Genomic DNA, 17,098 nt, shown 5'->3' with positions numbered 1-17,098 from the left:
CCCTTACATACTAGCCATAGATGCATCAAAATAAGCAAACAACACACGAAAAACAGAATCTGTCAAAAACAAAACAGTCCGTAGAAATCTGTAACTAACGCAAACTTCTGGAACATTAAAAATCCTACCAAAATATTAAGTCCTAAACAATTTGTTTATTGAACATAAGCAAAAAGAATCAGTGCAAAATCTCGTTTCTGTGATTTATAGATTGTTTTCTCGTGAGCGCAAAGTTTCTGTTTTTCAGCAGAATCAAATCAACTCATATCATAGGTTATCCTATAGGTTCTACTTGGCACAAACACTAAATAAAACATGAAAACACATCTAAACATAAAGTAGATGCAAAATTTATTGAATAACAGCAAGGAAAAATATTGGGTTGACTCCCAACAAGCGCTTTTCTTTAAAGCCTTTTTAGCTAGGCATTGATATTTCAATGATGCTCACATGAAAGACGAGAATTGAAGCATAAAGAGAGCATCATGTAGCATGTGAAAAACACATCTAAGTCTAACATACTTCCTATGCATAGGCATCTTGTAAGCAAACAAATTATTAAGGCAAGCAAAAACTAGCATATGCAAGGAAGAACAAAGAGATGATAGCAATCTCAACATGAAGAGAGGTAATTTAGTAACATGAAAATTTCTACAACCATCTTTTCCTCTCTCATAATAATTACATGTGGGATCATAAGAAAATTCAACGAAATAGGTATCACATAAAATATTTTCAACACGATCCACATGCATGCAAAGTTGACACTCTTCCAAAATAGTGGGATTAACATTAACTAAAGTCATGACCTCTCCAAGCCCACTTTTATCAAAAAATTCGTAAGATTGATCAAAATCCGAATAGGTGGGATCTAAAGTGGATACTCTTCCAAACCCACTTTCAATAATATTGCAAACACTATTATCAATCTCATATTCATCATGGGGGTTAGATAAATTTTCAAGATCATAAGAAGAATCACCCCAACGAAGATCATTGCAACAAGTAGTAGACACGGCAAAACTAGCATCCCCAAGCTTAGGGTTTTGCATATTATTAGCACAATTGACATCGAGAGAATTTATAGTAAAATCATTGCATTCATGCTTTTTATTCAAGGAGTTATTGTGAATCTCTTCATAAATTTCTTCATCATAATTTTCAGATTCACAAATTTCGAGCAAAGCTTCATAAAGATAATCTAGTGCACAAAACTCACTAGCAATTGGTTCATCATATTTGGATCCCTTAAAAAGATTAGCAAGCGGATGAGGATCCATAGATCTTAGGTTCTCTATTTAGCAATAAATAAACAACTATTCCAACCAAACGAGCAAACAAGCCAAGTAAGACAACAAAGCAAACAAAAAGACAAACAGAAGAAGGGCGAATAAAACGGCAAGGGTGAAGTGGGGGAGAGGAAAACGAGAGGCAAATGGCAAATAATGTAAGTGCGAGGGAGATGAGTTTGTGATGGGTACTTGGTATGTCTTGACTTGAGCGAAGACCTCCCCGGCAATGGCGCCATAAATCCTTCTTGCTACGTCTTGAGCTTGCGTTGGTTTTCCTTGAAGAGGAAAGGGTGATGCAGCATAGTAGCGTAAGTATTTCCCTCAGTTTTTGAGAACCAAGGTACCAATCCAGTAAGAGGCTCCTCACAAGTCCCACGAACCTACACAAACAAACAAAGAACTCGCAACCAACACGATAAAGGGGTTGTCAATCCCTTCACGGCCACTTTCGAAAGTGATATCTGATACAGATAATATGATAAGATAAATATATTTTTGGTATTTTATAATATAGATGCAGAAAATAAAGATGCAAATAAAAGTAGATTGAAAGCTTATATGATAAAAGATAGACCCGGGGGCCATAGGTTTCACTAGTGGCTTCTCTCAAGATAGCATAAGTATTACGGTGGGTGAACAAATTATTGTCGAGCAATTGATAGAAAAGCGAATAATTATGAGATTATCTAGGCATGATCATGTATATAGGCATCACGTCCGTGACAAGTAGACCGACTCCTGCCTGCATCTACTACTATTACTCCACACATCGACCGCTATCCAGCATGCATCTAGAGTATTAAGTTCATAAGAACAGAGTAACACATTAAGAAAGATGACATGATGTAGAGGGATAAACTCAAGCAATATGATATAAACCCCATCTTTTTATCCTCGATGGCAACAATACAATATGTGCCTTGCAACCCTTTCTGTCACTGGGTAAGGACACCGCAAGATTGAACCCAAAGCTAAGCACTTCTCCCATGGCAAGAAAGATCAATCTAGTAGGCCAAACCAAACCGATAATTCGAAGAGACTTGCAAAGATAACTCAATCATACATAAAAGAATTCAGAGGAGATTCAAATATTATTCATAGATAAACTTTATCATAAACCCACAATTCATCGGATCTCGACAAACACACCGCAAAAAGAGATTACATCGAATAGATCTCAACAAGAGAAGGGGAGAACATTGTATTGACATCCAAAAAGAGAGAAGAAGCCAACTAGCTAACAACTATGGACCCGAAGGTCTGTGGTAAACTACTCACAACTCATCGGAAGGGATATGGTGTTGATGTAGAAGCCCTCCATGGTGGAATCCCCCTCTGGCAGAATGCCGGCGACGGCTCCAAGATGGGATCTCGCGGATAGAGAAGGTTACGGTGGTGGAAATATTTCTTTGGTGGCTCCCTGGATGTTTTGGGGGTATGTAGGCTTATATAGGAGGAAGAAGTACGTTGGTGGCCGCTCGAGGGGCCCACGAGATAGGGGGCGCACCCAAGAGGGGTGGGCGCGCCCTCCTATCTCGTGGCCGCCTCGGCTGCTTCTTGGCTTGCACTCCAAGTCCTCTGGATCACGTTCGTTCCAAAAATCACGCTCCCAAAGGATTCATTCCGTTTGGACTCCGTTTGATATTCCTTTTCTTTGAAAGACTGAAATAGGCAAAAAAACAGCAATACGGGCTGGGCCTCCGGTTAGTAGGTTAGTCCCAAAAATGATATAAATGTGTAAAATAAAGCCCATAAACATCTAAAACAGGTAATATAATAGCATGGAACAATCAAAAATTATAGATATGTCGGAGACGTATCAGCCACCAAGGTGGGCACAACCCACCAGGGCGTGCCTGGGCCCCTAGGCGTTGTGCACACCTAGAGGCACCCCTCTAGTACTTCTTTGGCCCAATAGGTGTCTTCTGGTCCAGAAAAATTCTCCCAAAAGTTTTGCTGCGTTTGGACTCCTTTTGGTACTGATATTCTGCGAACTAAAAAATAGCAATTGGCATTGGGCACTATGTCAATAGGTTAGTCCCAAAAAATGATATAAAGTTGCTATAAAATGATTGTAAAACATCCAAGAATGATAATATAACCGCATGGAACAATCAAAAATTATAGATACGTTGGAGACATATCAATTGAAAACCCCTTTATCGCATTGGGTGCAAGTGTTTGATTGTTTGTGCAGGTGTATAGATTGGAGACTTGCTTGTACCTCCTACTGGATTGATACCTTGGTTCTCAAACTGAGGGAAATACTTCTCTACTTTGTTGCATCACCCTTTCCTCTTCAAGGGAAAAACCAACGCAAGCTCAAGAAGTAGTTGTGCCCTCTCCACCACGCCAACGCCATCATCACCATCTCCACCGCCCCGCCACCGCCATCATCATCACCATCATCGCCTCCTCCCTTCACCGGCTCTATGCCGGCTTGTAATTTGACCCTTATACCTTTATGTTTGGGTAGATGCATTTGTTCTCAAGGATACGTATGAACTCATTTCTCATTAGTATAATTATTTCCCAAATGATCTAATATGTTCTTGTTCATGCCCAAGTTAGTATTCTCGCGAGTGTTGAGAGGAGGCCACGCTCGCACTTTTTCCGTGATTGGTCGTGGAGGAACTACTGTCATTCCATATGGTAGGACATTGAGGGAATTCAAGGTGATAGTAAAACCTCAATCCCTAGTCTTTGTAGAGTTGATAGGGGAGTTCAGGTTAACCCATATCTGGTCCCGTCCACGAGGTGACCCTTAATTATCATGTGATTGTAACCCTATGGTGGAGACCATGATGGTGGCATGTGTGGCATGAAGTCTACCTCGAGTAGAATGTGTACTGTACCATGGACCACCCATTTAGGCATATGAAGAGTGGATAAAGGATACGATAGAGAGCATTTACTCCGCACTAGATGCGCGGGTCATATTTGTGGTAATGACTTCAGAGTCCTAGAGAACACTTTGCTACTCAAGCACCTCATCACTAACTTAGCATCTTTTTGTTCATGTTCTTACCTTCTTGTTAGCATTTTAGTTGATTACCCTTTTATTCCAGTTTCACTAGCAACTTATAGAGTAGACTATTTCCAAATTCTGATTTGGGTGCGCATGTGGCTGTGTGAAAGTGACAATGTAGTTGCGGGGTTTGTGTTGCCTTCCTATAAGCTCCCTCTGGGTTCGACACTCTAGTTATCACAACGAAAGTGCTACAACAACCATGTGCACTTGCAGGTCATCAGAAGGCCACTAAGGCGGTTGACCCAGAGGCGGAAGAGAGGAAGGCCGCCAAGGCTGTGCAGCGGCGGAAGTGTTGGAAGTATGTCCTAGAGGCAATAATAAAATGGTTATTATCATATTTCCCATTCATGATAAATGTTTATTATTCATGCTAGAATTGTATTGAGCGGAAACTTAAATACATGCTAGAATGATGTCATGGACAGACCCAGACACATATGGTCCATGGATTGCGTCGGTCGTTAACAAGCCAAAAATACAACAGGCTGGAAGTGGCCCAGATCTACAATGGGTCGTTAATAGATTGAAAGTCAGACCTAGCCGAAAATGGCCAAATTCCATCACATTCTTTTTTATGGGCCGAAAGTTTCATCGGGCAACAAATGGGCCCAAATGTAGCAGGACCTTGAATAGACCGGAAACACATAGGTCGTAATTGGGCCCAAATACATAGCGGACTGTTAACGAGACAGAAGTGACCATGGGCCGCAATGATCATAAATCCGAACGGGCCGGTGACTAGCCGATTTGACACTATTCCTACGGGCCTTACCTGAAAATGGGTCGTCTACAAGCAGGCTATTAATGGGCCAGCCTGCTAACTTTAACTAGGCTGGCCTTTTTAACCTAAATGGGCCAGTGTCAGGATGTGCCACGTGTTGACATATCATAGGCGCGTCTTGTCCATTGGATGAGCGACATCTGTCGCAATGCCGAGCTGACACGTGGATCCTCTGGCGAACTAGAAATTTACACGTGGAAAATCCTGGATGTTAACGGGTTATCGGATCCAAAACCGGACCCGATAGCTTAACAGCGGCCCGTTGGTGAAGCCACGTGTTGGTTACCCTTGACTAAAATACTTCCATGACGCGGCATTTATCGTTATGGAAGTGTACACTTCCATGATGATAATTTTAGTTTTGCCATGGAACACTTCTACGACAACACAGGTATGACTATATTGATTATGTCATAAAATTGTCATGGATGTACATGCATGACAGAAAACGTGACCTACTATGCAAAACATGTATCATCACAGAAGTATTTTTCTTTTGTAGTGCTCCAGGGCTCTATCCAAGATATGAGCAACCTCACCGAGTCTCTTCAAGGCACGTCCGTCTACATGAACATGAACCTTCTCCAACTGAGCCAAGAATGGGCTCCTGGCCGACGGCCACAATGATCCCGCCGGTTTGGGCTTGCAACAGCTTAAGCTTGGGAGAGGTCATCACCACTTCTAAATCAAGATGTGGTGGTATTATTTGAATAAATTGTAATGAGGTTGTACTTAAGCTCGTGGAGCTTCAAAACACTTGTGTTGGTTTGTTCCAACACTTTACTTTTATTTGCTTTTGCTTTTGCCTTTGCGATTTTCCATTTGCAAGTTAGTTTTCAAAAAATGAAAAAAAAAACTTTGCTTTGTTCTTGTTCTTTATTTTTCCACTTGGAGTTCGTTTGCATTTTGTTTTCAGAGGAGTTGATCTACATCGGACAACGAGGAATGCAAGAGTAAGGAAGAGAAGTGTGTAAATTCGCAACCGTGAAGGTATGTCCTACGACTCCCATCTTTTGCACTTGAAATACTTAGAGTAGATGTAGTAGTAGTATGTGTGATATGTGCAAATGGGAGTAAGTCTTGATAATTAAGACAAATGTTTTGTTCTAGTAGCTGAAATAATTTCATATCCTTTGTCATGTTTAGTTTAGACAACCAAGACTTGTCGTGGGATTGTATTTAAATGAAATTATCTTGACTAAGAATAACCATGCACAAGAGAAAGTCTTCAAAAACTTGGGAGTTGGGAAAATTTGTAGTAAAAATGATGTTTGAAATTCTCAACCCCATGTTGTTAATTTTAATAGACTTGATAGCACTTGTGGATTAAATTGTCTAGAGGAACTTAGTTGAAGGGTGAATGAGGTTATGCCAAAAATCTGTGTTGTATCTCTTACATGGTGCTTCAGCTTCTCCTTGGTGCAATGGCACTGCTACTCTATGCACGTGTACGTGTGTAAATGTGGTTTTGTCACCTTTCTTGATGCTATGTTGAGGACTCTGCTAGCCAATGAACAATCCACCAAGAGCGATAGCTCAAGTTTCGGCTATGAGTTTGTTACCGTACGTAGTGGCAACACTACAAACGCATATTATTCGGCTTTCTCTTGAATGAGCATGTATCTGGTAAATAAAGGGAATGATCAAAAGAGCTCTATATAAAAGTTCCATAGTTCCCAAACATTAAGCCACAACGAAACTTTATGCATGATCACTTATTTGGCATAATCCCTTCATGTGACAACCAAAATTCCAGCAAACAATGATTGAAATGAAGTGCTTAAGAGCCTCGAGGAGGTAATAATTGTGGGTGTGCTTATGAGCACTAGAGCATCATATTTTTTTACATGCTTTTCACTCCCTAACATATGTTTTATGGCTCTATCAAAAGAAAACTCTTCCGTGCATTCCCAACAAGTAAGTGTTGTCTAGAATAAATAGAATAGAGTGTTACAAAGTTGTTTTATATAGTAGATCAAGAACTTTGTGTTGGTTATCTTTGCTTCACTATCACTTGCACAATAATCATGCCATCGCTATAGCTATGCTAAGTTTCCAGGTCAAGAAGTGGAGGGCTATCTAGGCGTACATATCATATGTGAAGCAAAACCTTTTCATTATTTCGGTTTAAACAACTAAGTTCCTTATGATTTGGATTTATCTTTATGTTGCTCGAGGACAATCAAGTTTAAGCTTGGGGGAGTTGATGAGTGATATTTTTACACTCATTCACCTTTACTTAAACCGGGATATTTTATTTAAAAAGAGATATTTTCTCCGATATTGCTACTAATGACTAATGAATGCAAAGGATTCCACAAATCCTCTCTTTGTTGTGTTTCCACATGAAATGAGCTAAAAAGGGAAGAAATCACGTGCGGGAATGGAAAGGAAGGATAATGGAAGAAGAAGGAATCAACAGGATGCGTCTGTGCAAAAACATAGCAAAAGACGATGTTCCATGCAGGCACGAGTGCCCATATGAGCGCCTGTTTGGCATGGAAACCGAGGCAGATCCTCCACCTGTACAACTTTTATAAAGGGGACCCCATCGAAATGTCAACAGAACGAGCGCGGGGAGAGCATCATCAGCAGCCAGAACACCTTCATCATCTTCATCCACAAGCCATTTCCATCTCCATAGCCACCACCACCACCAAAGTGCTTGCTCATCTAGTTCATACTTGTAATCATGCATCGCACAAGGCATCCATTGTAAGACATATTTGCAATCAATCAACCTTCAAGATGTGTTCTTTAATGTTTTCTTCTCGTGATCTGATCTCCATGTGTGAGTAGTTCGGTAAGGTATGGGTTGAGGCATGATCCTTGCAACCCTCTGTATTTGTTGTGGGGATCAATAGAAGGGCTTTGAAATATCGTCCCGTATGTGTGAAATAAAATTGTTCCATAGATGTCTCTTGTCTTGTGTCATCTTTATCCCTGCAGGTACCTAGGATCATGAAATTAAGAGCACCAATGAGGCTAGGAGCAAGGAGACCATAAAGTGTTATACCGAACACCGATGACAGTAAGGTTCAGTAGGGTAACATGGATCATATCCTTGGGGATACATGGGGTGTACTCATTAAACATCGAAAGCTCTTGTTTGATTTTATTATCTTAATTACCGAAGCAACCCCGCGCGACAGATAGGGCTCGTAGTAGGACAACTGATTCTTGATGCATGACTTGTGCCAATCAAGATGTTATTTGGACACATCCCCCACTTTGATCCGTAACAAGCATATCTTGATGGGTGACTTCCAGCGCACAAATTAAGATCATATATGGTCCCAACGCAAATACATGGTTGTAAGCATTAAGACCTCATACACGTACCTCTTTTTATTATAAGTGTTTGAATCACTATTTGCTTGCTTGATCCGGTCAAAAGCTGGATTTGACACTTTGATAAAAGCTTGCTAGAGAGCACGCTTCAAGGGCATCTTCCTCTCATGGGTTCGATAACCCAGGGTCACCTCTAGGAAATAGGTGCAGCATACACTTTCTGTTCCACTACGGGGTCAATAAAAGGAGGTATCATTAACCCACCACTCATTGATGGAATGCTCTAAATGCCATGCTATTGTAAATGCAATCTCTAGGAATGGTGGAACTGTAGAAACATAAAACAAAGAAACAAATGATATAACTATACAGAACAAAATGTCATTATATCCTATTTGTATGTCAACATGTAAACAATAACACACATAAAACATATGTATCAACAACCTAGGGCGCCTTTCACCAATAACACACATATGTATCAACAACCTAGGGCACATTTCACACCTCGGAGTGTCTTTTTCAGTATAAAACATATCATTGCATTGTCTTGTTGTATACACTTGCATCTTCTAGATAAATACAACATTTATGTTTGATTTTTAAGGTTTCGTCTAAGTAATAAGACACCATTGTGAGTAGTATATAGTGCAAACATGGACATGGTGTTTCTGCTTGTGAGCACATGTGCTCTCTTTATCTGGGTAGTTGACTTGCCTCTATCGATGTGATGCAGTTATGAGCTAGCCAGCGACACGAGTGCCAAAAAAGGAAGTAAATGAGGGACGATGTGTTTCAGCTCACGAGCACACATGCGCTCTTTATCTAGGTGGTTGAGTTGTCGCCGCTGATGTGATGCATTTAGGGCATGGCCATCGCGTCGCCTCAAACCTGCTACCCCACGCGCCAACTAGGTATGGATGCCACGATGGCAGTGCAGCTTGCAGACGACAAGTGCAACTTGCAGAGGAGACGGCCTCTTCAGTTGATAAAGTGAAAAAAGTTAAGTGAGAGAGAGAAGGGGGAAGGAAAGGAGAGAAATTGGACCTTGCTGCTCGTGTCTACCATCCACTTCTCTGCGCTTCATGGAGCTTCTCGGCGTTGTGTAGGCCCCATCAGATGGTAGCTTACATTGGGCAATAGAAAATTTTATATGGTGGTTTTAGAATTTTTTTTATGCCTAGGTGGACTATGGGGAAGCACCAAATTGTTTCCACCATAGCTCATGCCCTTACGAGCTGTGAGAGACACGAGCGCCAGAAAAAGAAGGAAACGAGGAAATACAACTGATCTGTGGGCCAAGACGAAGGCAGAGGACACGCGGTGGCCAAGGACAGCTAGTCAAGCCGTGGCTCTGGATGTCGGTCATCTTCCCATTCCATAGATCAGGAAAGTTGCTTTTTGTTATCTTGTACCGACGATGGAGTAAATGACTAGATTTGGTGGCAGGTGGTGGGGGAGTGGGGTGGTACTGTCATCTCCTACCTCACGTTGCTGGACTTTTCAACTAGATAGAATGCTCGTGCACAGAACAACGCTTTCGTGCAAACATCATATCATGTCTCGTAGCAACAACGCACACACTATCCAACAACCTCTAGTGTTCTTTATCATGTCTCAAAATGTCCTTTTTTTCAGCGTATGACACGTCACTGCATCATCTAGATATACGCGACTACATCTTCCACTAAAAGACAACATCTTCTGGTTTATCGTAAGGTTTCATCATCCATATATCTATAAGAAGGGATCGATGTCACTACTAACTTCCCCTATTTCGATTCCTTCCTTCTCTTCTTGGGTGTTCATTCCTGGATGCATGAAGGTCCATAAGGTGAAGATGCCTGGCTTGTGCTTGGTGTTGTTCATGGTGGCCCTGTTGCTTCCTGGTAAGCCTTGCCCGAAATAATTATCTAAAGAGTATAATAGATTGCTGGTGTTCTATGTTATGATGTTGTTACCCAATTGTTGTCCATATTCTATTGCAGGATCTGAAGGCAAAATTTGCAAGGAGTATAGCAAAACCTACACTGTTTCTGAATGCACGAGCAAACCATGCGTCGAGCACTGCTATGACGAGGGTTTCGCTGAAGGGGAGTGTAAAACAAGTGAGTATGAACTTGATGATTATCGATTCTGTCTCTGCAAGAAACATTGTTAATGATGCTTCAAGATGTCAAGCAAAGAGTAATAAGATCTTGAGGCGGAGTTGTCTGTAACATCCCAAAATATTCCGATTTTGGAATGTTAAATAAATAAAAGATACATGACATGTGGTTGCATCATGTAAGGGACTCGGCTCAATTGATAGACAGATGCCCGCATGTTGTATTTCCGGCAATACAAGTCATAAATTGTGTGTATTGACCGTTTGAAGAACATTTAGGCCCTCTTTTGATTTGCAGAATTTTCAAAACATGGGAATAGGAAAAATACAGAATATGAATGGCATGTCCACTTCAGTCCTATATGATTAGGATAGAGTTTTGATGCCATAGGAAAAACAAAGAAATTGTAAAGAGGTTTGAATGAATGCTAGATTTTCAATGAAATGGAGTACACTTATTCCATAGGAAACAATCATATAGAATGAGCATAGAAAAAAAATTTAAGGATTCTAACCCTCCAAAATCCTATGAAATTCCGTAATCAAGGACCCAGATAAGTGTCACACGTGTGACATGAACATATGACAGCTCCGAACATTTTTTATGGCTTTTGATGGCAAGTTTACTGATGTGAGGATGACAATGTTTTGAGGGAAGGCCATTACGGCTAGGTTTATTGAGCTTAAACAAGAATTACATCATCTGGAAGTTTAGAAACCAGACAAGCCAGGCTCGTCAGTCCAAGAGCTACAAACCTTATTACAAAAGGAGTAACTAGCTAGCACATGAGAGCGGCCGTCCTGAACGCAGCGGCAGATGATCGCAACTATCCAACCGGTCGTCCAGGCGAGGTGATCAGTGCGCTAAAGTTCGTTCAGACCAGGAAAGTGGACATACATCGGTCGATACATGTGAATACCCTTGTCCTTGTGGGGTGCACATCTGACGCAGAGGAGACCTGTCGAGCAGAGCGTGCATTTTCTTTACTCCGCAGGCCCAGTACTGATTTTTTAAAGTTGTCTGGACGACGCAGTCTGGGGGCCCTGTACGACGGCTGTACCCCTGTCCCGCGTCTCACATCAATTCCCTTTTTCGATTGAGGGCAAAGACCACAGAGAACCGGCAACAAATTGGGCGCTCGAGGTCTGTTTGGATCTAATCATGCCGATCCCCGGAGCGACGACGCCGGCATTGGCCTCTGGGTGAGTTAAATTCTGCTTCTATCCTTGTTCTTCGTTGACTCTAGGGCTTACGAGCTTGCTCCGCGCGCTGGTACTGCAGATCGACGGGGGCGACAACCGATTCAGTGGTGCGTGATGTGGCGTACGTTTTGGGCGCCGCCGGTCCGGCCGTGGCCGATTCGGTCCTAGGCGTGGACTCGCCAGAGATGCGGCCGTTGGATCAGGGCCGGGCGCTTCTGGGCCAGGTTGGGGCCTTGTCTGATGTCGAGTTCTCTAGTGCGTTCAATTCTGGGGGCGGATGTGTGGCGTCGGCAGGCGCCGGCGACGGGGCGCACACCTTCAACTCATGCAGCGCGATTCAGTCCTTCCGACCCGGGGCACCTTGGGCACAAGATGAATGGCAGCGGTGTTGGAGTTGCCCGGCCATGACGAGCAGACGAGGAGCTCCGGGACATCTCGGCACAGCGGCGATGGATCAGGACAGCAGGATGCTTCTGCGTGGTGGAAAAGGACGTTGCCACTTGCCAGCGATCAGTACTACTGCCGTTCGTCGTGGTGGAAAAAGTTTTTCGTCCTTTCGCCTGCGAGCGTACTGGGCGTGTCAGGTTGTACTGTCAGGCGCTGAGTTTGGAATACACATATACGCTACATATCGCTGTCCAACGTTGGCCTATACTCTAACTAGCACTCTCGGCTGATTCGAATCGCGGTGCGTGCAGATGCCACTGCGTCCATGGATGCACTTCTCGCTAGCACATGCGCTGCTTGATTCGAAGAACGAACACAATGTTTAAAGTTAACCTTCCCAATTAACAAACACACATCGATGCAGCCGAGTCCCACCATACCGATTGTCCTGAGCAATAGTCAACAACAATTGAAGAATCTGATTCCGCCTCCACCCGGTTGAATCGCTTCTCATCTCTGACGCGAGGATGGCAACTTTAGTTATGAAGCATCGCAAAAAAAATAAAATGGCAAGTTTCAGTTTTGTTTTTGGGTTTGTTTTTGGCGGCTGATAGGCATCATCCGATGTACTAAAGAAAAGAACACATGCCTTCTCCACCGCCCGATTAATCCGAGTATTTAACCAAAAACTATCACAATTCACGAACCGTGACGAAAAACTACCACTTTACGATTTTGTCCCGAAAACTACCACTTTCTCGCTAATCTGTGACTAAAAACTACCATGTCGGGAAAGTGCTCGATTCGCCTCTTCTAAACGCATTTCTGACAGAATGGGCCCACCTGTCAGCATCAATCTTCTTCTTCCTCCTCCTCCTCCTCTCTCTGGCATTTCCTCGAACACCTCGCGTGCACTCCGAGCCGCACCCGCACGCGCGCGCCCGCGGCGCTCGTGGCCGCCCCTCGCCATGCGCACCGTGGCCGCGCACCTGGCCGTGCCCATGGCCGTCTGGCCTCGCCGCGCCCCTGGCCGCGCGCCTGGCCGTGCCCATGGCCGTCTGGCCTCGCCGCGCCCCTGGCCGCGCGCCCGTGGCCGCGCGCCTGGCCCCGCCGCGCTCGCCCGCGGGCGCCCCGCTCCCTGCCCACGGGCGCATCTGGCCCCGCCGCGCCCCTGGTGGTGCCCATGGCCGCGCCCCTGGCCGTGCCCATGGCCGTCTGGCCTCGCCGCGCCCCTGGCCGCGCGCCCGTGGCCACGCGCCTGGCCCCGCCGCGCTCGCTCGCGGGCGGGGGCAGCAGCGTGGCGCTGGCGGCCACGCGGCAGTGGCCGGTCCCAGAAGCTTGGTGGGCACGACGACGGCGAGGTGGGAGCGGGCGCGCGCGTGCGGATGCGTCTCCGGCGCGAAGGATGGCCAGGGTGGCACCTGGTTCGTGGGCCCAAGCGGTCAGATTTGTGCTTAGCACGGGTTAAGCGAGCGATTTCGCGACTTGGTAGTTTTTTGCCACGGATTAGGAAAAAAGTGGTAGTTTTCGGGACAAAATCGTAAAGTGGTAGTTTTTCGTCACGGTTCCGTGAATTGTAGTAGTTTTTGGTTAAATACTCGATTAATCCTGATCAAAGCATCCCTCTAGGCTAAGCCCACGCCGTCAAACGTCGATGTACCCGCTCGCACCACGGCCAAGACGCCATCGCAACACCATGGTGCCGTGGAAGCACATTGTCGCCACAACCCGCCGAGCCATCACAGCATCACCACGCTGGTCAGCGTTGCTGCAACGACTCATCGCCGAACACCATTGCTGCAACTCCCTCGTCGCAGCAGTAAACGTGGTTGCAGCTGGCTTCATCGGCCATCACCTCTGCTGCAACCCCCCTCGCCGCAGAAGCCAGCTCGTCGCCAGCCACCGTTACAACTCCCCTCGCCATAGCACCGCCGCTTCCATCGAGCTTCTTCATACGTCATTGCTACGTCATTGCAGCATCGTAAGCTCGCCGTAGTGGTTCTCACAGCTGCCGACGTCCCCACACCTCTGCCTAGTTCCGCTTTCCTGTCGACGTCCCTACACCTCTGCCTAGTTCCAGAGTACAAAAAATTCAATCTTTTATACCAGACATCCAAATCTCACTTTGCTTTCCTGTCGAACACTCTACGGGCAGGGCTAAAGTTGTTCAGTATTCAATCTGCCATACTAGACATCCAAATCCCTCACTTTGCTTTCCTGGCGAAGCCCAGGAATATGGACACCACATTCTTCCCACTGGTGAGAATAAAACGAACACTAGATTAAGATGTAAGGTAAATCAAGGCAATGATACCCTCAAGAATTTCAGGACAGAGCAAAAATTCTAAACTGGCAAGACTAAAGCCATATTAGGATATTCGATGCTGCATAATAACATAACCAAATCCTCACATGAACAGAAAGTAACACATACATCCCTTGACAATCAAACTAGGCAGGTTCACAAACCCTGTGGGCGTGGCATCAAAATTACTGCGGCAATAGGACAATGTCATTTCTGGCGAGCAACAGGGTAAAGAAGATCTAATCGAAGAGGGAGAAGCCAAGGTCATCCTCGCTCTCCTCCTTCTCCTCTTCCTTCTTCTCCTCAGCCTTGGGGGCCTCTGCGGCAGCTCCACCTGATGCAGCGGCACCACCACCACCAGCACCACCACCGATCGGACCAGCAGAGGCACCACCAATGACCACCTGCATTAAGTTTCATATATGAGCATTTCAACTCTATTTATCAATAGAAGTCTCTTTTTCGCAACAATTAAGAAAACAAGTTAACAGCAAGACTAGCTGTCAGCTGTCTAATTATCATTTAAGACACAACATGCTGGTTGACACAACATGGCATCAAACTTAGCTTGTTGACACAACATGCATAATTATCATTTAAGACCGACTTCCAATGAGCAATGGTCACTTGGTTCAGCAACAAATGTATGATAATTTACAAAAAAGACCACCTTAATGTGCTAGCAACTTGTTATATCACACTAGTAATAAACAAACTTGCAATCTCTAGCGATGGCAAACTATAGAAACAGAAAACAGAGAAGCAAATGATATAATTATACAAAACAAAGAGATATTATATCCTATGTAAACAACCTTTTCTGCAACCTAGTGATAATTAGGAAAAAGAACTGTTACGAAGATCTGCTCTACGCGCTAATTAAGCCATAACCCATTGACTGAGAACAACACAAACAACTAAATAATTTAGCTTCGATTTACTGATAAAATGCCAACTCCATGAACTTAAATACAGCATCTGGGCCAACGTTCTATAGCTATCATAAATTCAAACAGATCCTCATAAAGAAAGGCCGAAGATCTTAAATAGAACAGACCGGAAATCACTAACCCGCTACTAAATGCTTGCCGCGGAATCTGTAACAAAACCTTGGGATCGTTATTAACGAACCAACAGAACTCATGGATCGGAACTAATGAAGTACATATACGAAGGCGCAGGGTATAGTCAGATCAGCAGCACGCAGCACAGAATTTTAGTGAGCGCGGGATGGGGTCCGGACCTGGAAGATGGCGGAATTGGGGGAGACCATGGTGAAGGAGGACTGGACGCCGCCGGACTTGTCCTCGGCGCAGGCGGCGGAGACGAGCTGGCGCTGCAGGTCGTAGGGCGTGGCGGCGGAGGCCTCGAGCTCGCCCTTGTGCTGCTTGGCCGACCACTCGGCGCCGGAGTCGCGGCACACGAAGGTGAAGACGCCCATGCCTGCGGTCTCTGGAGCGTGCGGCGGCGGCGGGGGAGGAGGAGGAGGCGTCTGGAGCTTGGTGGTGGGATGCGATGCGAGAGACCCGAACCCTAGCTCGGGGTGGGCTTATGTAGTGGTGACTGGCGAGGATTGCAACTGTTATTGGGCCAGATCAGATTGTTGTCATATTGGGCCATATAAACAACACAGGGCCGAAGTGATCCATCTGTTGCGCCGTAACAACATTCTGGGCCTAAATATTACTCCCACGGGGGCTTATGTCTCGATCGCCAGGACTATCTCCCCCATTGGGGGACTTGGAAGAGCTACGGCAGCTATTGGACTGGTTCGTTAAAACGGTTTTATTTAAAAAGGTTCTATAGACCAGTTTCGTCCGAATATAGAACCTTCCAATGGTTTTTTAGTTGTCTGTGTTCCTTGTATTGTTTCTTTCTTCTATTTATTCAGTTTTCTGCGTATTTCTCAATGGTTTCTTTTTGGGTTTCGTTTTTTGTGTTTCTTACCGAATTTTATTTTTATGGTCTTTATTTTTAAAACTTTACAAACATAAATATCCTTTTATACACACTAGTAAGCCTGCACGTGCAACGCACGTCTTCATTAACACATAAATGATACTCTTTTACATGCAACAAGGGCATACATATTGTTATTTTTACTGTTACAATAAACGTATGGAAGCGGAAATGTCATTCAATTCATCTATTTCTCCACATTCTGAACATGCAAATCAGCAAATAAATCACGAAAAAACATTACGATTCAACTGCATAACACAGTAATTCATAACTCAAAAAGGTCATGTAACATACTAAAATTACATAATCAGCTAATAGGGTTCCAAAGTAACAAGAGAGGTAAATGACATGACAAAATAACATCACATGAATTTCAATTTTGTTGATTCATTTTTCATATCTTTAACTCAAATGTCCAATTCCCCAATATCATCCAGCAAGGCCTCCAACTCTGGTTCATCTAAGCAAGCAAAATATTTCTAAAGAAAATCTGCACCACCGCCAAATATCTCATTGGTGACTTCTCCAATGCACCACAATCTTGACAGTACACTTGAATATGTTGCTGATTTCCTTGAAAGAAGACACACATTCTGATGCACAAGGCAAGATGCTCTGCACGTCCAGGGTCCAGCCTACAATAAATATACTTGAACACGGTTTCCAACTTGCAAGTAGGTTGTAAAATCAAGAAAATACGAAGGTCATCCTTTTAGAAATTGGAGGTCCTCGACAAGGA

The 17,098-nt window shown here is 44.2% G+C and overlaps 1 protein-coding gene and 1 long non-coding RNA gene across 2 annotated transcripts; one reads left to right on the top strand and one right to left on the bottom strand.

Annotated features, from left to right (window-relative positions):
* The first annotated feature begins 10,108 nt into the window (after window positions 1-10,108).
* Window positions 10,109-10,680, top strand: LOC123162385 (uncharacterized). Its single transcript, XR_006481251.1, has 2 exons — window positions 10,109-10,284; window positions 10,384-10,680. It is a non-coding gene; the product is annotated as an uncharacterized lncRNA (long non-coding RNA).
* Window positions 10,681-14,434: 3,754 nt separating this feature from the next.
* On the bottom strand, window positions 14,435-15,937 carry LOC123157814 (60S acidic ribosomal protein P3). The gene is made up of 2 exons (XM_044576008.1): window positions 15,641-15,937; window positions 14,435-14,801 (listed from the first exon to the last, which is right to left on the bottom strand). Exons 1-2 carry the CDS (start codon window positions 15,836-15,838, stop codon window positions 14,637-14,639), a joined length of 363 nt encoding a protein of 120 aa, XP_044431943.1. The 5' UTR covers window positions 15,839-15,937; the 3' UTR covers window positions 14,435-14,636.
* Window positions 15,938-17,098: the final 1,161 nt, after the last annotated feature.

Source organism: Triticum aestivum, chromosome 7B (genome assembly GCF_018294505.1).
Source record: "Triticum aestivum cultivar Chinese Spring chromosome 7B, IWGSC CS RefSeq v2.1, whole genome shotgun sequence".
Taxonomy (NCBI): Eukaryota; Viridiplantae; Streptophyta; class Magnoliopsida; order Poales; family Poaceae; genus Triticum; species Triticum aestivum.
The sequence above is the reverse complement of the archived record's forward strand: the minus strand, read 5'-3'. Positions and strand labels throughout refer to the sequence as shown.